Source organism: Mauremys reevesii, linkage group 7 (assembly GCF_016161935.1).
Source record: "Mauremys reevesii isolate NIE-2019 linkage group 7, ASM1616193v1, whole genome shotgun sequence".
Taxonomy (NCBI): Eukaryota; Metazoa; Chordata; order Testudines; family Geoemydidae; genus Mauremys; species Mauremys reevesii.
The window spans coordinates 104,660,931-104,682,296 of NC_052629.1; the positions used below are offsets into that span (position 1 = coordinate 104,660,931).

Consider the following 21,366-nt stretch of genomic DNA (forward strand, 5'->3'; position numbering starts at 1 on the left):
ATAGGAGAAGGAGCATTTCTGGGCATTGGATGTTGAAACATGCCTTGCTCCCTGTCGCCTACCTTCCTCATCAGCTAAAACACATACACTGTGTTAATCCTGACCTGGAAATGCACCTCATCATCCGTTCTCTTCCCACCAGCTCAGGCTAATGTGCTGAGAGCTCTCCAGTTGAGCCCCTTCTTCTTGGGTGTGGTAGCCAGGGAGAATCCCAGCATAGCCCTCAGGGACGGGCACTTCAAGGCCTGGCAGCTCTATTATAAGGTGACCTGGTAACTGATATTTTAGAATCACACAAGGCCAGTCTGGGGCTGAGACGCCCAAGCATGAGAACTCAGATGTCACAGGACTGGGAGTCACGTTGGCTTTGCCGGCGAGCCACTTGGCCATCATTTTCAAAAGCGGCCCCTGTGTTTGGGTGCCCAGCTCGAGACAACGAGGGCCTGATTTTCAGGAAGTGTGCTCCTGTCACTCCGGTTGAAGTCAGTGGGAACAGCAGGTGCACACAACGGCTGCAAACGAAGCCCCATGTTGGGGCCCCAATAACTGAGGCATCCAGAATTAGCAGACACGTCTGAAAATGTTCTGAGACCTCGGTGTGCCTCAGTTTCCCCATGTGTAAAATGCAGCTAATGATAGTGACCTGCTTCCTAAGAGGGTTAGGAAGCTTTGTTACTGTCTGTAAAGGATAGTGAGCTCCTTGGATTGGTAGGTGCTGGAAGGGCCAACGTGTTGATTATGTACTAGTAGCTAAAAGTCCTGCTGTCACATGGGCATAATTCATAAAGTCACATGTGTAAAAAAGCCCAAGTGGCTGAGAACTTAAAAACTGGATGGTAGCAGACCATGCATCCCAGTGATGATTAAACAGAAAGAGCTCTCAGCCATGACTGTAGCTGTAGCTATCGCTTCACACTGAGTCAACAGAGATTTTAGGTTTCAGAGTGAGACACACGGCGAGTTCCTGGAATTGTATTATGTAGATTGCTGTTTGCCTGGGAGTCACTTTAGGACTGAAATGACCCCAGTTCTGCTCTCCTCATGGTATGTCTGCCATCCAGGAGACCAGCTGTCACCTTATTTTGAGCTATCTGAAGCCAGTTCTGCATATGAAGAGATGCCCTGATCTCACATGACCTCACATGGGCCCGATCCTGGTCCCTCTAAATGAGTGCCTGAATTCCCATTGGCTTCAGTGGCAGCAGGAGGGGACATGTTGTGGGTGGGCCCCAGGGACTGCTGGGGTAGGGGGTGCTGTAGGTCAGGATGGAGTTGACACACTGAGAAGGGAATGGGAGCCAGGAGTGAAATACAGGGAGCGCTGCAGGTGAGAAGTGAGGTGCCTTGGCAGAGCTATGTTAGGAAGAAGCTTGCCCATCACTTGCCCTGTCAGCCTCTCATTTCAGGATCTCTAGTTTTGCCTACAATTTCAAAGGGGGACAGCCCTGTGATATCAGAGAGGTCAAGGAATGAATTTTCCAAGTGTCTGGAAGGTGGAACGCTGCAGTGTCATAGACCTGAAAGTGCTTTTAAAGCCATGAGGGCTGATTGCTTTAAATGGCAGCCAACCCAGCTGCTACTGCCTGCACTTCTGCCATCCAGGCCAGGACTCTGTGCGCAGGAAGTGGGCTCTCCCCTGCCTGTTCTTCTGCCTGGTGGGAGCAGCAGTCGTGCAGGCCAGTGGATTGGTGCTTTCTCTCCTTCCCTCTCGCCAGAGCAGAACGTGCTGCTACAGCTTCTAGAACAGCCTGGATTCCTGACTGAGCTGGAGCTCCCAAGGGATGGGCTTGTAACAAGGCCTCCTAACCCTCAGGCCAAGCTATTCCCAGGTGGGGCTGCACACTGGCAGGCTGCTGGGGTGTTGGCTCAGCTGGGTAGGTGGGAGAGATGGGGATGTTCTCAATGGGAAACCCACCTGTGGCTAACAGGCATCCACTTATCAAACATCTTTGGTACAGATAACTCCACTGTGTGAATCCAGGAGAAGCGCACGTGTCTCGGTGCTGTTCTGGGAAGCTTTAAAACTACGCCAGCCCTAGACTAGAACTCATCTCGGGGCAGAGGGGTAACCCGTGAAGCCAGGATTCTCCAAAGGAGTCTGCACCCACAGCTTGGGCCAGAGATCCCAAAGAGCTCAGCTCCCGTTCGGCACTTAAATAAGGGGCTTTGGAAAGTTTGGCCCCAACTGGGCATGCTGAGCATGTTGAAATCTGGCCCTTAACATTCCCCTTCGTGGGAGGGGGCTCACTGCACCCACAGGCTGGCTGCTCTCTACACATGGGCCCTGACTTTGGGGGGTTTCCTCAGGGACTGAGTGAGTGACTGAGGAATTTGGGCTCCTGCCTTTCACGCTGAATGCATCAGACATGGCATGTGCTGGCTACAAGCTGCATCCAATTAGCTGCTGCTGTCTGCTCCTGATATCGGTCTCTCTGTCCCTAAATCATTAAAAATAAATTAAGAAATTGCCACACTAGTTTTAGGTCCTGCATAAATAAATCAATGAGCAATCATCATCTGCCCTTGCAGCCTGTGCTCATCTTTGTTCGAGCCTATTGTTAGAGGGTGGGTGTGGGGGCATTGGCGACTGTTTTGTTGTGTTCAGCTGCTGCGCTGGTTGTAGGTCCTACAGTTATACAAAGCTGCACAGTGGGTGCTGCACAGTGACGGTGGAGCGTGCCTGTGCGCAGAAATGCTGCAATTATTTAACCCAGACCAGCCGCACAATATAAAGCAGAGCTAGAATCAAGTGTCTTCGGGGACTGGGAGTGCAGTCAGGAGAGCACCCATGCTGCTCTCAGTGACTCCTGCACTGAGGACATCCAGCCTGAGGAAGATGCAAGCAGGGTCCAGGGATCAGAGCATGGGGCAGAGGGATCCCAGGGGGAACCTCTCTGTGTTTGATATTGTGAGACCCAGTCGTGTAGCAATGCTGCGTTGCAGCATCTGGCCCCTTGTGTGGTCACGTGCTGTTGTTTTGTGTTGACACAGCATTGTGATGGGAAGAGGTGAGGGGATGCTGTACTGCTGCAACCAGCCTAGCCTGAGCCTCTCCCTAGGGGCAGCTGTCTCCTAGCTGGGAGATGGTGACCCTGACACTGGATGTGAGTGATTCTGTGCTCCCAGCATCTCTGCAAACAGATCCTCTTTCTCCAGCCTGTCTGATGAGCCAGGGGCCTTCTGATCCGGCATGCACGTAAGTGCTTAGTACGAGAAGGGACCCAGTATGGAACTGAACGGGGCTGTCCCCTTAGGAACGATTTACCAGCCAGCTGGCCTGGCCTGCGCCCTGTTCTCTGCCACTGGCAGTCCCTGCGCCCACTCTGGCTGGCAGGTCTGAGGAGCAAGCACTCCTCTTGCGCTCAGAGGAGCCAGTTGCTGGTTTATGTAAAAGGACCCTGTGAAACCAATTAGCAGAAGAGCAATGTTGTTTGTCAGGGCTGGAGCCGGGGTGGGTGGGGATTTGGGGGTGGGAAGTTTGGGAGAGCCTCCGATCTCCCTGCCAGCTCTTGCTCCCATGTGCCTTGTTTAGCTGTGACCTTCCCGCGCAGCAGTGCGAGCAGTGTCATCTCTTTCCCGCGGTTGTCGCTCCCCCCGTGCACGGCCCTTGTCAATTTCACCACAGAGGAGGAGGAATCTAACACGCTGGGGCAGCTTTTAACACTAATTTAAAAATGCCGAACAAACAGCCGCTTCTCGCCAACCGCCCCAGCGGAGCCCAATTTAGGGGAGAACAAATCTGATCGCCTGCTGCAGCTGCCTTAATGAGTCCTGATCCGGGACTTTAGCAGAGGGCTGGATTGAATTTAGGCAAACAGCAAAACCCCAAAGCCCAAATCAGTTTTACTGTCGTATAAATTCCGGCTCACGGCGTGTGATTGCCCTGAGCCTGCTGTGAGTTAACGTGCGACGTGGCCTGTGAGTCAGAGTGCAGGAATGGGAGCCAGGACTCCTGGGTTTTGCCACCAGCTCTACTGCTGACCTGAAGCAAGCCTGTGCCTCGGTGGGGGGTGATTAGTTCGGACTTGTTCTGAACAGCATCATTAGTTGTACACGGAGATGTTTGCAGAGCACTTTGAAGATGAGATGCAGTGTGCGAACGCTAGGTGATGATTAGTAACCCTGCAGTGGCCATTGCTGTGGCGAGGAACTAGATTGCCTTACTGAAATTGCACCTAGATTGGCTCCTAGATTCTCACGGCTCGGGTGCAGAGACAGGGCTGGCTACTGCTTGGTTCTCTTCTTTCCCTGGGCTCCTCTCTGCCCTGGCTCTTGGCTGGGGAGAAGTTGTGTCTAGCGAATGGACGCTCACCACCGGGAGCGGGACATCCCCAGCTGATAAAGCAGCCAAGGCCCATAGTTATAGCAGGCCAGGTTTGCCATGAATGCAGATAGACTAGGCCAGCTTGGCTTTGCAGCAGCCCCAAAGGGAGCTGCTATGGGCTTTGGGGCGAGGAGGGAGGAAAGGGCCAGCCAGGACTTTGAACAGAAAATTCACTGAAAGGAAGGAGCTGGCTCTGGCACTGAGGCCTTCTCCATAGCAACCTGGGGCTGTCAAGAACAGTGCCACGATCTCTCCCAGCGCTCCTCGCTGGGGTGTGGGAAGGTCAGACGTATGCTCTTGGGTCAAGGTGCTGCCCCTGTATTAACGTGTCAGCTCGCTCCCCACTCTAAGAATCCACTGCCTGTGGGAAGTGCCGGGGCAGCCTCCTCCTGCCTTCCCTTCCCCAGGCTCCATGTTGCCAATGACCCAGCCCCCCGGCAGGGGAGCACAGCACTCCCCCATTAATTCTGTTTAATGCCTGCAGGTGTGTGCTGAGCGCCGGGGCCAGTGAAATCTGGTGTAAAATTGCCCATAATTACCTTGTTAGCAGCAGTGGCGGGCCTGCGCCTCTCTGCTCATCTGTCATCGTGCTGGCTTTTGTCAGGCCACACCTGTCTGCTTTATTGGGAATCATCCTGCTAAATGAGGCTTGTCTCAAAGTCGGGGGCTCCCTTCTCTCCCCAGCTGGCGCCAGCTCAGGCTTTGTTTGCTGAGAGGGGCCCAGGTGGCTGTGGGGAAGGGGTTAGTGTCCATTGCCTTCGAGGGCAGCAGCCTCTCGGCGGGGCCTCTGCTGACCTTGCCAGGGCAGCAGGAGTGTGGTGGAGCTGGTCCTCTGGCCAGGGTGTAGTCCTGATTCTAGAGTGTTTGTGATCTGCCCTAAGGCCTGGCACCCCATGCAGCCATGGCTGTCCCTGCAGCTGGGCCTACAGACTGTCTGTGCTTATGCATCAGCAGGCGCTTGTGGGCATGTGCAGAGTTCCTGTGACTTAGAAGGGGTGGCTCAGTGCCTTGAAAGACCCAGATTCCTTGGAGCACAGGGTTAACTCCACTGCTCCGCCACCCGAGGCAGATAACCGAAGTGCCAGGCAGCTTACTGTCTGCGGGGCTTTCGGGGGAGCCCGGGGCTGTTCTGCTCTGTGTGCGCAGTAAGAACCCCTGGGCCTTTATCATAGCCCAAAGCGTTTGCCTTCGTACCCTTGGCCAGAGTGCCCTCTCCCTGTCCTCTTGCCGCCTCCAATTCAAGCTTTGCTTTGCTCTCTCTCAGCTGTCACCGGAGACAGGCCCCAGGCAGGGAGGGACCCGTCTGACCATCACCGGGGAGAATCTGGGCCTGAAGTTTGAGGATGTGCGCATGGGAGTGCGGGTCGGCAAAGTGATGTGCATCCCCATCGAGAGCGAGTACATCAGCGCGGAGCAGTAAGTGCCCAACTGGCAGGGGGCGGGCGGGTGCCCTGGTCTGCTAGCCAGAGATGGTGACTCCAGGTTGGAGGGGTTCACGTGTTCTGCGTGGGAGCGCTCACCCCCGCTGCTGGGAGCTGGTGTTAACACTGGGGCACTGAGCTGGAGCAGCGAGGGGCAGAGCCCGTGCCCAGCCAGTGCAGAGAGGTGGCTCTGACACCGCCTGTGGAGCTGCAAACCCACCCAGCCCGCAGGCCACGCTGGCCAGTTCTAGACTGGCCCTAGTGTCCCCTGCTGCCTTCCTAGCCTAGAGCTGTGATCTCGGTCAGCGGAGAGCTGTCGACCCAGCTCTTCTGGTCCCATGAGCCCCCCCAGGCCTGTCCCTGGGCTAGACGGCAATGAAGAACTAACCTGAACAGTCAGAGAGAGCCAGCGGGCGGCTCTGCTTGCTGTGGACAGAGGTGAAGGGGGACACGTGCTCTCTGGGAAAGATCTCCACATGTCCTCATGCTCATATGGAGCTCCTTGGCAGCCAGGGGCTTCAGCTTATGCCATGAGATCTACTCCATTGACAGCTGATCAGTGCTGGACTGTCCCTTCCCCTCCAAGCACATACGTAACTTTCTACATCTCCATGGGCTAGGCTGTGTGAATCATAACAGCCCATCAGAACTCAGGGCTGAGGTGGCAAGGAAAGAGCTGTGCAAAACTAGTCATGGTCCTATAGTCAAGCGTCATGGTAGTTGCTCTTCCAGGAGACATGCACCCAGCCCGGCCAGCCCTCGGCTCCCCAACCCCTTTGCTCCAGGGCATCCATGTGTAGCTCCGCGGAGCAGCCCCGCCATGGCAAATGCACTGAGAGCTCCTTTCCTGCTTCCCCTAGAATTGTGTGTGAGATCGGAGACGCCAGCCCAGGCCGAGCCCATGATGCCCGTGTGGAGGTGTGCATCAGGGACTGCTCCCCCAGCTACAGGGCCACATCCCCCAAAAGCTTCACGTTTGTGGTAAGGTTATACAGTATTATCCCTCTGGCTCCCAGCGTGTCTGCCTCCCCTTGCCCTGTAGTTACCAATCCCGCTCCCTCCCAGGGGCACCAGAGCCCATAGAAACAAATCTCTGGGGAGTGGGGAGGAGGGGTGGACATGGTCCCAGTTTGAAGCCTGCAATGAGCCCACCTTGGTTTACAACCTTGTCAGGTCTCCCAAGCTAAGTAGGGATGGGCTGGCTCTGGACTTGGATGGGAGACCTAGGAATACCCAGGCACTCCAGGAAGCAGAACCGGTGATTCCAGACACAATGCGTCTTGCTCTGAGTTGACACTTCGCTGCTTGGAAGCACCGTTTTTCAGCTGGAAAGAAAAAACAGGTTCCTCGCCACTGGTCACTATAGATCCCCAGGGGTTCTTGGCAAGAGTTGGGGTGTCTTGGTCAAATCTCAGCCTACTGCTCTGCCTCTCTAAAATCGCCTCTGCAGTTTCAGCTGGGTATGGGATTCCTCTAGACACCGGCCTTAACTTCAGTGCGTTGTTGCTGTCCGACAGCTACTTCCCACCTCCTGCACATCTTGCTCCAATAGCTGCCCCCTTCACCATCGTCCACCCGTGCAGCTTCTGGCTCTGCATTTTGTCATTCGCTGCTCACGCTTGAATTGCTGGATTTGTTGCTTTTCTTTGACAGACGCCCACTTTCTACCGTGTGACTCCGGCTCGGGGTCCCCTCTCTGGGGGCACCTGGATTAGCATTGAGGGTAACCACCTCAATGCAGGCAGTGATGTCACAGTGACCATCGGGGGACGACCTTGTGTCTTTTCATGGTAGGGGTTCCATGGACCGGGGACCGCTGGGGCGGGCTGGAAAGTCAGGTATGATCCCTGGGGTGTGCTGAGAGACTGGGGAGTGGACCCACAGCCATGATGGGGGTGGAGCGAGGGCTCTGGAGTGAGGTGCCTTTGCCAGGTTCCTGTGGAATTTCTCCCTCGAAATCCTGGCTTTTCTATTTCCAAGGATCCTGAAAGAGACCAAAGAATGAGGATTTTGTCTCTAAAATCACAAAGCCCTGAGGCATGAAGTGGATAATTTTTAGATTAGGGATGATAATGGAGCGGCTCTTTAAATATTTTCCTGCGGTAATTACTGGTTATCAGCCCTAATCGCTGCTGTTTGCAGCAGCCGCGCGATGGGGAACGCTCGGGAGTCGCACTGGCTTCTCCTGCTGCCTTTTGTTTTATTTTTCTCTCTGTTAACTGACAATTTCACCAGCAGTTCCCCGGGGAAAGGGGGAGGGGGGAGATGGGTAGAGACAGCGGGCAGTGCTCGGGCGCTGTCACTGCTGGGTTTGCCCAAGGCTGGCGGGACCAGGAGCGGTGTCAGCAGGTTCCAAAGTGCACCCCATCCCCCAGCTGGAGGCCGTGGCTAGAACTGAGGAGGGGTTGCACAGTGCTCCCTTTCTGATTGCCAGAAACTTCCTGGCCCAGAGGTCCTGTGGCTGGCGGGTGAAGTTGTGTTTTGAACTGACAAGGGGGGGCTCTCCAACACAATTGCGGCACCTGCGCAACTGGTGGCTTTCTGTCCCGCCTCTAGCACTGAGTGCTGGGCCCACCTCTGGGGTAGGAGGAGGTGGAGGGTGCCCGCGAGTGAGTGCAGCCCAGATGAGCGCTCAATGTGCAGCCCAGAGTGAGATGCTGTCCTGCCCCTCCCCCTAGCCAGAGATGCTCAGAGCCCCCTCGATATCTGATGGCTCTTCTGCCTTGTCCCCAGGAGGAACGCTCGGGAGATCCGGTGCCGGACGCCACCAGGCCAGAGCCCTGGTGGGTCACCCATCCTCATCAACATCAACCGGGCCGAGCTGAGTAACTCCGAGGTGAAGTACAATTACACAGAGGACCCCACCATCCAGAAGATAGACCCAGAGTGGAGCATCAACAGGTAAATCTGCAGAGGGCAGGGATCCTCATGCTCACCGGGGGAGGAGTTGCCCATGGGCCCTAGCAGATGTGAGTATATGCTGAGTATGTGTGAGAGGTGGGGCCCTCGCATAGCTCTTCAGAGCAGGGATCATGCCTCTGATATGTCTGCACAGCGCCTAGCAGGCCTGGGCTCCCATCCCAACCAGGGCCTCTGGGCACTGCCACCATAGGCCATTGGAGGGCTGGCTACAGGACACACTGCAGAGCACTGGGAGGAAAGCAGGAGTAGCCAGGGGTGCCCGGCGTGGTACCTGGCCTCAGCACACTCCTGGAATTGCAGCACTTAGACTGGCAGGGGGCAGAAGAGGAGAGGACTTTCAGCCTGGCATTTGGCTGCAGCGAATAACATGAAAGTATTTCCCACCAGGGGATTTCTGAAGGGTTTACATGTGCTGTTAAAAGGCTTGAATTGGCTGGAGCGGAAGGTAAGGACTCGATTAAACTGCACATGCCATCGGCCCTCCTGGAGCCTGGCTGTGAAATAGGCTCCCCAAGAAGCCTGGGGGGAAGCCCTGCTGCTCTGGGGCATTTAAAGCAAAGACCCAGAGAAGGCTCTGTCCTGGCCCCCAGAGCATACCTGGGTGCGCTTTTCCATTTCTGACTCCCAAACTCCTCTGGGTCTCACTGGATGGCCAAGGGAGGTTGCCAGTCGGAATGTACCCTGGACATTCTCAGCTGCTGCCGCTTCGGGGACCTGTGTTAAGATGGGGTGGGAGGGTCTCACCCCTTGGTAGGCAGGTGTACGTGTTCCAAACCCACCCCCAGTCGGCACCCTGGTGACTGCCTCAGCAGAGTGGCCAAGGCCTGAGTGGGTCGTTGGAGACTGAATTCCCCACACATCCCAGAGGTCTGTGACGGAGGGAAGCTCGCCCTATGGCAACCTGCTGTAGCTGCTCTGTGAGCTTGCAGAGATCTGCAGTCGCCAGGACTGCAAACCCAGCACCTTCCAGCAGCAGGAAGCCGACAGGCACAGCAGAGAACTTGCCCAAAGCAGCCAGGTTCTGTGCCGTGCTCTCGGTGCTCTGCTCGCCAGGAGGTGGCAGCGGGCGAGCGCTATGGGAATGGTCCACGGGGGCGTTGTTGTTTCAAATGGAAGCCTCTGGCCGATCTGCCGCTGTGGCTGAAGGTGGAAGTCAGCTGTTCCTGCTGCGTGGTGCCAGCGTGGTGCCATAAGTGAGGTGGGCACATTGTTCCCAATGGCAGAACCTGGCCCATGCTGATGGGTTGGTGGGATGTTTCCAAACTGGAGTTGGGAGAGAGGATCCCATATTCCAGTATTACAAGCGAGTCCCTTGGGACAGGTTCCAAGCTAGGCAGCGATGGCATGTGCCAACCTTCACCAATGCCTGGGTGCCCTGTGCCAGAACAGCCTCTTCTAACTCCTTCCTCTCTGTGCCTCCTAGTGGTGGGACATTGCTGACTGTGATAGGCACCAACCTGGCCACTATCAAAGAGCCTAGGATCCGTGCCAAGTACGGCAGTGCTGAGAGGGAGAACGTAAGTAGATCTTCAGCTGTCTGGAGAGGCCCTGTGCCTGGTTTGGGGAGGGAGGGCAAAGAGTCCTATCTCCTTTCTTCCATGCAGGACACCAGTGAAAAGCACGTTCTGCCACCTCCCCTTTGTACCTGTGACTTTGACGCTGTCAGTCATTAGATGAGAGACACCAAGCCAGCCGGGTCTTACCTGGGGAGGGGCCAAAACAGGTCTGTCACTGGTGGGGGAGAAAGTGACTGGATGGGGTTAGAGATCTGGAGAGAGGGAGAGGAGTGGGGAACTGGATGCTGTTTCATGAAAGTGCTTTGGAAGCAGAAATGATACCAACGGGGGACAGCAAAGCTCCAGTCCCTGGCAGGGTCTCTCCTCACATCCACTCTCTGAAAATCAGGCCCCATGCATACAGGAGTCTCCTCACCCAGCACTGAAATGCAGCCACTTCTGGGATGGAACATGAGGTGTTTGCACAGCAACACTACACTACAGTCTAGGACAGGAAGTGGAGAAGAATCCGGTATCCCGCTGGCAGTTCGGGGGGAGCTGACAGGCAGTGCTCAAGTGGTGAGGGAAGATACAGGGGCTCCACTTTATATCCCGTTTCACTTGGGAGCAGTGAGAAGGTGGGATTATGGATGAGGTGTGGCCCAGCACCAGCTGTTGTGCAAATTGTCACTGGATTTTGAATGGCCACAAGTGCTCAGTACTTTGGTTTTGCGTCTCCGTTACAAGAAGGGCTTCCAACAGCACCGCACCTCTGAGGTTCGGGGGTGATTCGGAGGGAAGAGTGCCCCCTGACAGATTCAGCACAACTACTTCTTGCAGGGGGTCTCCCTTCCTGGGACTGAGCACTCTGGAGCCAACTTAGCTTGTGAGATCAGACGGTATCCCAGCCTGAGACGATGGGAGACTGTCTGATCAGCCTTGGTGCCTTGTCCCCTCTGTAGAACTGTACTGTCTACAATGACACCACCATGCTGTGCTACGCTCCGTCCATCGACAACCCGTCCCGGAGCCCCCCAGAGATCGGTGACCGCCCAGATGAGATTGGCTTCGTCATGGATAATGTCCAGGCGCTGCTGATTGTTAATACCACCAGCTTCGTCTATTATCCGGACCCCGTCTTCGAGCCCCTCAGCCCCTCTGGCATGCTGGAGCTCAAGCCCAGCTCTCCCCTTATCCTCAAGGTAAGCCCCCCCCCCCAGCTCTTCTCCCCCATCGCCTGTGCTGCCCTATTGCAGCCCCAGATCTCTGGCTTCCTTTTCCACCCTGGGCCAGCAGTGCCTGTACAGCAGGTCAGAGAGCTCAAACGGGGATGGAATGGACCAGTTCAGAGTCAGAGCTGCTGGCCCGGCAGCTGGTCTCTTGGGGGTTAAATGGATTGTTCCGGCCAGGTAAGTGGGGAAGGGGCGATATTCCATGCCCAGCAGTGGGAGAGCCATAGAACCCCATTGTGCCCTTACAAACCCTCTGCCTGCAGGACAGGTGAGATTTTCTGGCTATAGGTAAAGGCTGATGCAGTTGGGGTCTGCTGCAGGAGGTAGGCAAAGGAGCGTGTTCCACGGAGATGGAAATCACGGAGTCTCCCTTTTCCAAACTGTCTCCCTCCTCCTCAGCTGTATGGGAAGGGCAGCGTGGTTGGGACCTCTTGGCACCGGTGGGGTCGCGCTCCCCAGGTTACGAAGCCCTGGTTTAATTACCCCCATGGGGCGGGTGAGTATGTGGCACCTTTAGAGCCTTGCAGAAGGGCTGTGGAGTGTTTTAGACGAGGGCACCCCCTGGTTAACCCTGTGTCTCCATGGGTGGGAGGGGCGTCCCTCCTCTCAGAGCTCAGGGACAAAGTCATCCCTGGGGTAACTGCACTGCAATCAAGGAGCGTGCCCCAGGGCTTTGGCCCATTCTGGGTGCATCTTCTTTGTATCTCCTTGGCTCAGATTCCCACTTCCCCTTCACTTCTTGTTGGACCCGTATTAGGGACTACAGCGGAGCGGAAGGACCCCTGCAGCCTCCTGCTCTCCCTGGGGTTAGAAGGCTGAGGGAGAGAATTTGCTTGGTGATGGGAGAATCCAGCTGTGGGAGAACTAATGATCTCACTCCTTGTTCCCTTAAAGGGCCGGAACCTGCTCCCGCCGGCTGCTGGTAACTCCCGGCTGAACTACACGGTGCTGATTGGTGACACTCCCTGCGCCCTGACAGTCTCCGAGACCCAGCTCTTGTGCGAGTCGCCAAACCTCACGGGACAGCACAAAGTCACGGTAATGCGAACCGCCCCGACGGGCCTTTATGGGCCCTGGCATCCTCGCAGGTGCTGCCAGGACCGCACCGTGCCATGCACTGGGCACTTGTTCTTCCTGCTGAACAAGCCTCGTGTGGCTGGGGCCCGAGACAAAGAGCCTCCAGCTCCAAAGCGGAGCTGGGATATGGTTTATCAGCCCTTGTCGGGTCCCACCTGAGTTGTGAGGCAGTGATAGCTGCATTTCCCCGCCCCGGCTGGGAGCACTTTCTGTAGCAAGACCCGAGGGGAGTCCCCTGGGCAGCAGCCAGCGCGCAGCACTGGGAATGTGCCTTGTGGCGTCCAGTGGTAAAAGCAGCCCAAGTTACCAAGAAGCACAGCTCTGCCATTGACAGCAGGTGTGTGCGTGTGCGCGCGGAGGATGAGGCATGGGCTGACATGCTAGACCCCAACCCCCTACTTCATAGCACCCTGCCATACCCCAGCCCTCAATCCCCTCCTGCATGGGGCCCTGCTGAATTCCAGCCCTGTCCTGCATGCGGCCCTGCCGTACCCCATCCTCCCTTAGTGAATGGGCCCTGCCATGCCCCCTTCCACTCCCTCCGGCATGGTACCCTGCTAAACCCCACTGCCCCAATCCCCTCCAGCTGGGGGCTCTGCCCTACCTAATGAAACTTTCTGTTGATGGTGTAACCCTAAACATGCCTAGTTCCCCTGGGCCACTCCCCTCTGGCTCAGCCCATGCTGCCTTGAGGGACAGAGTAGCCTGGTAAGCTGAGTGCATTGCTGGTGTGCTGTTCCTCTGCAGGCTAGGGCACTGGGCTCTGTAAAGATCCTTGTTCCTGGGGGCCTCCCAAGGCACCTGACCTGGCACGGTGCTCACCAATGGTCGCTTTGGGGACAGCGCAGGCTGACCACACGCCATCGTATGCCCAGCGGCAGCTCACGTTCAGCCTGGGACTTTAGGCTCCCCTTTTACTGAGCGGGGGGCAGTGCCTGGAGACAGAGGGGCTTAATCCCCTTCTGGCATACATTGGAGAGCATGCAGGGGCCCTTCCCCTTTCGCCCCCTGCCTGGCGCCAGCTGGCCACTGGTCCCTGTTGGGTAAGAGCTCAACAACACCGGATTATGTGCACATGCAGGGGCTTAGATCTGCTGGGAGGAGCCCCCAGCTGCCTGCCTCCCTAGTGCCCTGTCCCCCACCCCCAGTAGTCTGTTCAGAGGGGCTGAGTGCTCCAGCCAGCCCGCCACAAGCACGCTCCATTGTTACCCACACTCTGGGTGGGCCTGGCTGGACCTGCCAGCTCCGTTCCTTCCCTACTGGCCGCAGGAGACTCAGTCTGAGCCATATGGTCAAGGGGTTCCCACCCCCTCACTTCCCCCAGCTCCTGGGTTAGCTTTAAGTAAGATTCCTTGTCAGGTTGTAGCTCAGCAGCAGCAGTGCTCAGGGTCTCGGTGCAGCCTTGTGTATTTGAAAGGGACCCAGAATGGTCCCCCCAGGCTCCTCATCCATCAGGGAACTCACTTTACATCCCATCTGTTATTGTAATGTTGTCTGAATGAGACATCAAACTCGCTGCCTGCTCCTCACAGGCGCTGACAACACACCAGCATGTCTTCTGCATCCCATTAAAGCTCTGCATGCGCTCGGACAAGCCCCTCGCACTGTAGCCCCTGCACCTGCTCTGCGGCCTGCCCCACGGCCTCCTCCAAACTACCTTCTGGTGTCAATGCCCCTCGGAAGTGAGGGTTCACTTTACTCACTGGGCTCTGCCCCGGCTGGCATGATAATGATCTGACCTTCCTATTACACACCTTGGACACATGCCACTTGTGTGGATACAGAGATCCTGCGGTCTGGGGGTCCCTGCTTTCTGAGAACCCCATTCCAGCATGCGCCTCCTCCCCCACAAGAAAGGGGAAGGAAGGGTCACCCCCCCCCCCCTTTAAAGAGGGAATCACAGAAAGTAGGGCTGGAATGAACCTCAAGTGGTGATCTAGTCCAGCCTACTGCACTGAGGCAGGACTAAGTAAACCTTGGCCATCCCGACAGGTGTTTGTCCAACCTGTTCTGAAAAACCTCCAGTGACAGGGATAGGCTCCCTGGAAGCCTATTCCAGAGCTTAACTACCCTTCGAGTTAGACCTTCCCCCCAATATCCAACATAAATCTCCCTGGCTGCAGATTAAGCTCCTTCTTGTCTTACCCTCAGTGGACACAGAGAACAATTGATCACAGTCCTCTGTATAACAGCCCTTGACATACGTGAAGACTGTTATCAGGTCCCCCCTTCAGTCTGCTTTACTCAGGACTAAGCATGCCCAGTTTATTTTAACCTTTCCTCACAGGTCGTTATCCAAGTCATTAATGAAAATATGGAACAGCACTGGACCCAGGACAGACTCCTGCTGCCCCCACTAGATACCCCTCCCAGTGGCAGTGAACCACTGATAACTACTCCATGATTTTCCAACCTCCATTGTCCACCCCCCTGACAGTCATTTTACCTAGACCACATTTCCCTAGTTGGCTCCTGGGGATGTCATGGGGGGCTGATGAGCTCCAGTGGTGGCGGCAGGCCCTCCCTGCCCCTTTCCAGCTGGAAAAACCCTTCTGATCACAACCTGCCTCAGTTAGGAGATGCGCCTTGACCCACACTCCCCGAGCTAAACCCGCTCTTGACCATTTCCCCATTCCAATGGGAAGTCTCCCCGACTCACCCAGCTGCCAAACCCTCCTGTCCCCAGATGCGTTTTGGGGCATATGAGAGTCGGCCGGGGGCTCTGCAGTTCTCTCTTTTTATAGCATCCCCCAGCCTGTAGGGTGGCAGGTGGGTGGAAGAAGGGGGCACAGAGCCCTCTCAGCAGGGAGGCGAGCCACTCCTCAGCCCTTAGCACTAACGTGAAGCCCTTTCCCTCCCATACGGCTCAGATCAAGGCTGGAGGGTTTGAGTTCTCCCCGGGGACGCTGCAGATCTACTCGGACAGCCTCCTGACACTGCCTGCCATCATCGGGATCGGCGGCGGAGGCGGCCTCCTCTTGCTCATCATCATCATCGTCCTCATCGCCTACAAGCGCAAGTCCCGGGATGCCGACCGCACCCTGAAACGCCTGCAGCTGCAGATGGACAACCTGGAGTCCCGCGTGGCCTTGGAGTGCAAGGAGGGTGAGTCAGTCTCTGCTTCTCTCCCCACGGCTTCCCAGCTTCAGCCTGTCCCCACCTCTCAGCCCCTTCACCTGCCTTGCCAGCTCTGCCCCCTCTGGGTCGTTGGTTTCTCCTCTTGTGTTTGCTCCAAGACTCTCTGTTCACACCCTACCGTTTGGTGAAGGAGGTAGCAGTACAATGGACATCCGTGATCGCTCAGCCAAGATCCCCAGGTCAGATGTTCAGGGTATTGATGTTCACATGCAGGCAGGCAGGCTCATTTCTATAGAGACTCCCATGAAAGCCCCCGTCCTCTGCAGGGTTGTCGGGTCCTTTCCCTGGTTGCTTCTGCATTCCCATAGGGTGCTGCGTGTGCATTTGCAGGCAGCAGGTCCCTATCTGGAGTGCCGCAGTGTGTTCTAGCTCTTGAGGTGTCCGTAAACAGCGTCTGGTCCCAGCGTGGGACAAGGAACCCCCCTGTATATGACACAGGGCTGATGTATGGTCTCACCACAGTGACAGCACAGTATGTTGCAATGCACCATCCTGGTCTTATGGCACAAGGGTCTTTACTGGACAGGTGTTTCCTATGTGCTCCCTTCTCTTTCATATCCCCCAGTCTCCTGCTCTGCAAGCACCATGTCTGCTTGCAAAGCTTCATGCGCACCTATGGCATGTGCTAACTCACTGCACACAGAACAGCCTGGTAAATCTGCCCTCTCGTCCCAGTGCTGTGGGCCTCGTGCTCCTGATCTACAGGGACCTTCCCCTGCTCTAAGCCACCCTTGGGACCGGAGATCCGAGCAGGCAAAGTGACTTTGTTAGGGGGGAACTTAACTTATTTTTAGTAGGATTTATTTTTTCGGTTAAGGATTTTATGTTTTTAAAGTGTAAAAGAGGACAAAAGAGGGTAGAGAAACCTGCCTGAAAAGGGCCTTGAGTCTCTCATTATGTGACAGAGGGATGCTGCGAAATTGGACAGAATGCCTCTTATGATCCTGCCGATAAAACCTAATTGCCCATTATCGCTGCAAGCCAGTGCCTGGGGCCGTGACCCTGCCAACTGCAGCCAGCCCAGAGGCTGGGGGAGAAGCGGGCACCTAAAACGAGATAATAAAAAAGAAAAAACCCCTAAAAATCCATGTAGATGGCAATAGTGACAGAGAGAGGGGAGGGTGGAGGGGATCTCGTCTCCTCTTCCACAGCTGGCAGATAAAAGGATCTGCTTTTAATTAAAAGGCGCAATCTCTTCCCTGCCTTTTCTCTTTTCTAGTCCCTCTAGTTACAGATAAGATAGCGAGCCTTTCAAGCTGACGTTTGTTTTTTCTCATCAGGCTGACAAGCCTGCAACCCTCTGCCTAGCTTCCAGCTCCCTTTAAAGTGCTGTTAATTTGATTTCTCTGTGTTTTTTTTCTCTTTCCCTTATACAGTGCTAGAGATTCCCCCCCATCCCCAAAGCCTTCCCCCATGGGTACCATTAAAGGCACAGGACACCATATCCCCCCCTCCGTCTAGCACGAGCTCAGGCTGTGCCTGTTCTTACCCCACGGTGCTGGGTTTGTGTTGGGCTTTTCTCTCTAATGTTATTTAGGTCAGAATGAAATGAGAACATTCTTGTGGTTTAAACCTCTCTCTCGCCCAGCGTCTCTGCCCTGTCGTTCACAGCCGCCTACAGGTTTCTTACATATGTGCACGTAGAAAGGGGGTTAGAGCCGAGAGGCTGAGGCTTCAGGACTCTCAGGTTCTATTCCCGGCTCTGCCACCGATTTGCTGTGTGACCCCGGGGAGGTCATGTCCCCTCTCTGTGCTTCTACTTTGCCATGTGTAAAATGGAGATAAGGGCACTGCCCCTCCTGACAGGGTGGTGTGAGACTGAGCTAATTGATGTCTGTAAATTGCCTTGAGCCCATCTGATTACCGGTGCTAGGGACAGAGGGCAGCCCCCACTATTCTAGATCTGTGGGGCTCTTGTATTTTGCTGGCAGCAGTGTGGTAGCTCTAGGGCCCAACCTGACCTCCCCTATTGACCTCCTGCAGGCCCATGGTCCCCTAACACAACTCTGCTCTTTCCATCCCAGCCTTTGCCGAACTGCAGACAGACATCCACGAGCTGACGAACGACTTAGACGGGGCTGGCATCCCCTTCCTGGACTATCGCACCTACGCCATGAGGGTCCTCTTCCCCGGGATAGAAGACCATCCTGTGCTGAAGGAGATGGAGGTGTGGTAATGTGTGTATGTGTGTCTGTCTGTCTCTCTGATGCTTCACCCTGGGGACACCTGCCTCTGGGAGCTGCGCTTCATGCCCGTCTGCTGCAGGGTTCACCGTTGCACCTTCTACCTTCATTTTTAGTGAGGAAGTCTTGGAAGTTTCAGTGAATGATGGGAACTCACAGGTCTGGGCTCAGCAATGGATGGGGAGAGATTACTGGCTCAGGAGTGACTCTGGCCACCCATCCAAGGATTTTGCAACATGCTGCAGTGGGCAGAGACTCTATTCTGGCAAAAGTCCATGTTCTTTACAGACCACGGAGGAGCATCCTTTATGGCAACCTGTCCATGCAGTGTCCTCTGCCTGAGCTCTTGGGGTCTGGATTTGTAACATCTGGGTTTTCCAGCCAGGAGCGACTGAGGAGATTGCATGTACACTGTTCTGAAACCTCCATCTTGGTCCTCCAGGACCCCCATGGTAAAGCTGGGTGACACTGGGGTTTCCTCTCTTGGATAGAGAGGTTTACTCTGCTATGGTGCCCTGTGACTCCTTAACCGAGGGATGAGAGCTTACAGGACTGCAATGCAGCATAGCAGAGGAACCCAATGCAATCTTGGGCTGTGTATTTTTTAACACAGTGTATCATTAACCTGCAGAGCTCATTGGCACAGATGTCACTGAGGCCAAGAATTAGCAGGGTTCAAAGTAGGATTAGCTATTTCTACGGATAATGAGAAGATCCACAGGTATGTTAGAGAGGAACAAAATGTCTTTATAAGGGATATAAACCCCCAAGCTTCAGGGCAATTAGCTCGGTGCTAAGGGCCAGATTTCAAAAGCACTCAGCCCCCACTGAGAACAGATGGAGTATAGTGTTAAGTGACAAGAGTTAAAAAGGAACTTCCTCTGTAGTCAGGTTATTCCACAAATGTCCATGATAGTGTTTCTTCACCTTGTTCTAAAGCGTCTGGTACTAGCTTTTGTTGGAGGTGGGCCACCAGTCTGATCCAGTCAGGCAATTCTTATGTTCCTGTCTCATCCCCAGAGTCCAGAGGAGCTGGTCCCTGTCTGTGCGGCTCCAGGGAGGCAGTGCCTGGGGCAGTCAGTACAGTTCTGGGTACCGTGGTACCAGAAAGATGTTGACAAATTGGAGGGAATTCAGGGAAGAGCAACAGAAAGGGGAAAGTTTGGAAGAGTTAAGAGCATAGCGAGGCTGAATGGCGACAGGAGGAGGGAGAGTGGACCCATCTAGAGACACGTGAAGGGAAAACCCCAAGGAAGCGGAGGAGCTGTCTGGGGCAGTTTGGGGGAGGGAGTATAATGAGGCGTAATGGGATGACGTTGAGTAAGAAAAGCGCAGGAGTGTTTTTCTGATCACTAGGTCTGCTGGCCTGTGGAATAGTCTCCTGAGGGAAATGGCAGAAGTCCCCTGGCTTGGCACACTGGAAGCTCTGAGTGAACAACGCACTAGGAAATACACAGTAGAGAAGCATCCAGTGCTGGTCTCAGGGAGTGGGGCTGGTGCTGCTGACTAGGCCTGGCTCCTCTCTCTTGCTGGTGATTCCGAGACTCTAACCCTTGTGCTGCTTGTATTGTTCTGCCCTGCAGTGGGAAGGTCATTGCAGCCATAGAGCGATAATACATTTCACCAGCTGGCTTCTCCCAGGCACTGAAGCATGGGCTCAACCTGTTCCCGTCCTTCTGGGGGACCACAGATCACCCAACCAGCAGCTGCTTCCGTCACTGTTGTCCCCTTCTTATCCTTCACCTTGTCTCCAGGAGGGTGACCCTGCAGCCTAGCTATAGCACTCCTAGGGCTGTGTGCTTGCCACCCGCTTCCCCTCTGGGAAGTGTTGCGCTTTCATTCCCACCTGGGGAGAGGGTTGCTCTTCCCTGCCACAGACCTGCATTGCCACCTTCCACGCCCCACTTTATTCCTCTGCGACTGCACTGACCAAGTTTCACTCAGCTAGGCCTACGTTGTCAGCTGGGCAAGAGCCTGGGCCACACCTCATCTGCATTAGGTGGAGCAGACTACATCTGCCCTTCCTTTTAACTGGGACCTGGAGAACACCAGCATGATCAAGACGGGTCTCTGCATATCTGCGGGGCTTCACTTCCTTGTCTAAGACAAGCATGGCTGCATTTATGCTGCCCCTTCTCCACAGCTCCTGAGCACATGGTCTTGGACACCAGCCTGTCCCTCTGTGATGCATCGTGCCACGTGCCGGTCAACGTGAGCACAGGGAGGCCACTGCATGGCTACCACACTCACTGACATTAATATCAATATTCATATTAATATCATTGCCGCTGTCATTTTCTACTGCACTTGATTTATTCAATTGGGTTTGTTTGATGCATGACCGGCTGCTCATTTCCAGCAGACTTGTCCGACATCATCCACCTTCCCAGCTCCATGGCTCCTCCCTGCAGAAGAGCATCTTGTCCCATCTCCCCCTGCTCCCCAAACCAGCTCCCCATTCCCTCCCAGGCTCACAATGTCTGCTTAATTTAGTGCATGCAAGTGCACATAAATTGGCTTCTGGTTTTCCTCAGTACCAAGGTTGCTCTTGATTGGAGTGGTGCGGGGTGACCTTAGCTTCCCCTCGCTGCTGACCGGACACAGTAATTAATGTTGACATAGACTTCAGAACATGTTTAGGAAAAGTAATCAGCCCTGGTGCAGGATGCAGAGTTATTAATTACAGGGAATCAACCCCTTACAACTGCAAATGCACATGCATTCATTGTAACCCAGATGGCTGCTGCTCCTGTGATCTGGCTCTCTCAGTGGGGTGGGTTGTAGTTCTATCTCCCGTGCTCCCTTTAGTCCCTACCCCCAACGTGGGGGGGTCGGGGAGAGAGGCACTTATCCTGGCTTTCACCACAGAGTCCCAGTGTTCATGGATCTACCTTCTCCCAGGTGTGCAGTTAGGCTCAGACGGTCCTGGCCTGGCCGTGGGGCACTGTACTGTTACCACACAGCACAAAGGTGTCGTTCCCCCCTGTGCTTCATAGCACAAGATGAAGAGGTCAGAGAGACCCTGACCCTTTCTCGTTTTCCATTGTAACCAGGGCTTTAGTCAGCTTGGGCCATCGGTGGGGAGGGGCTAATTCTTGGCAAATAAACCTGCTACTAAGAGCTATGGAGGGGGCTGCCTCTTCATAACTATCTTGCTGCCTCTGCTGGCTCTCCATTCCCAAGCTCACCGGGCCCGTTCCATTGTCCCCTTCTGCTCCCCTGGATCTGACACAGGCATGAATGTTCCCCCAACCCAGACACTCCTGGAAATGACAGATGACAGTCGTGAGAGAGGGGAGTGAGTCCCCCTCACAGGCAGGATGGGTTGGGGGATGGGAGCCTGCAGCTTGGATTTGGGACACCTGGGTGCAGTGCCTGGCTGACAGCAGGGTGTGGTGAGGATAAAATGAAGGTGGGCGCTCGGAGGCTATGGTGATGAGTATCTAAGTACTAGGTAGATGAATGAACTCCTATGTGTTGGGTGTGAGCTAATGGGCAGGGCAGACCCTTTACTGGTGGAGTCTTCCCGTGGCGTTGCCAGCCTTAGCTAGCGATGGGAGCCACACGTGGGCT

At 55.1% G+C, this 21,366-nt stretch overlaps 1 protein-coding gene across 4 annotated transcripts in view; it reads left to right on the top strand.

Moving 5' to 3' along the window:
- PLXNA1 (plexin A1) overlaps positions 1-21,366 on the top strand; it is a 267,745-nt gene that overhangs the window by 193,358 nt on the left and 53,021 nt on the right. For all 4 annotated transcript variants that reach the window (XM_039547182.1, XM_039547183.1, XM_039547184.1 and 1 more), the window contains exons 13-21: positions 5,589-5,740; positions 6,606-6,726; positions 7,399-7,535; positions 8,479-8,646; positions 10,091-10,184; positions 11,126-11,365; positions 12,290-12,433; positions 15,343-15,577; positions 17,635-17,777. In XM_039547182.1, coding sequence (XP_039403116.1) covers positions 5,589-5,740; positions 6,606-6,726; positions 7,399-7,535; positions 8,479-8,646; positions 10,091-10,184; positions 11,126-11,365; positions 12,290-12,433; positions 15,343-15,577; positions 17,635-17,777 — 1,434 coding nt within the window. The remainder of the gene's footprint in view (positions 1-5,588; positions 5,741-6,605; positions 6,727-7,398; positions 7,536-8,478; positions 8,647-10,090; positions 10,185-11,125; positions 11,366-12,289; positions 12,434-15,342; positions 15,578-17,634; positions 17,778-21,366) is intronic.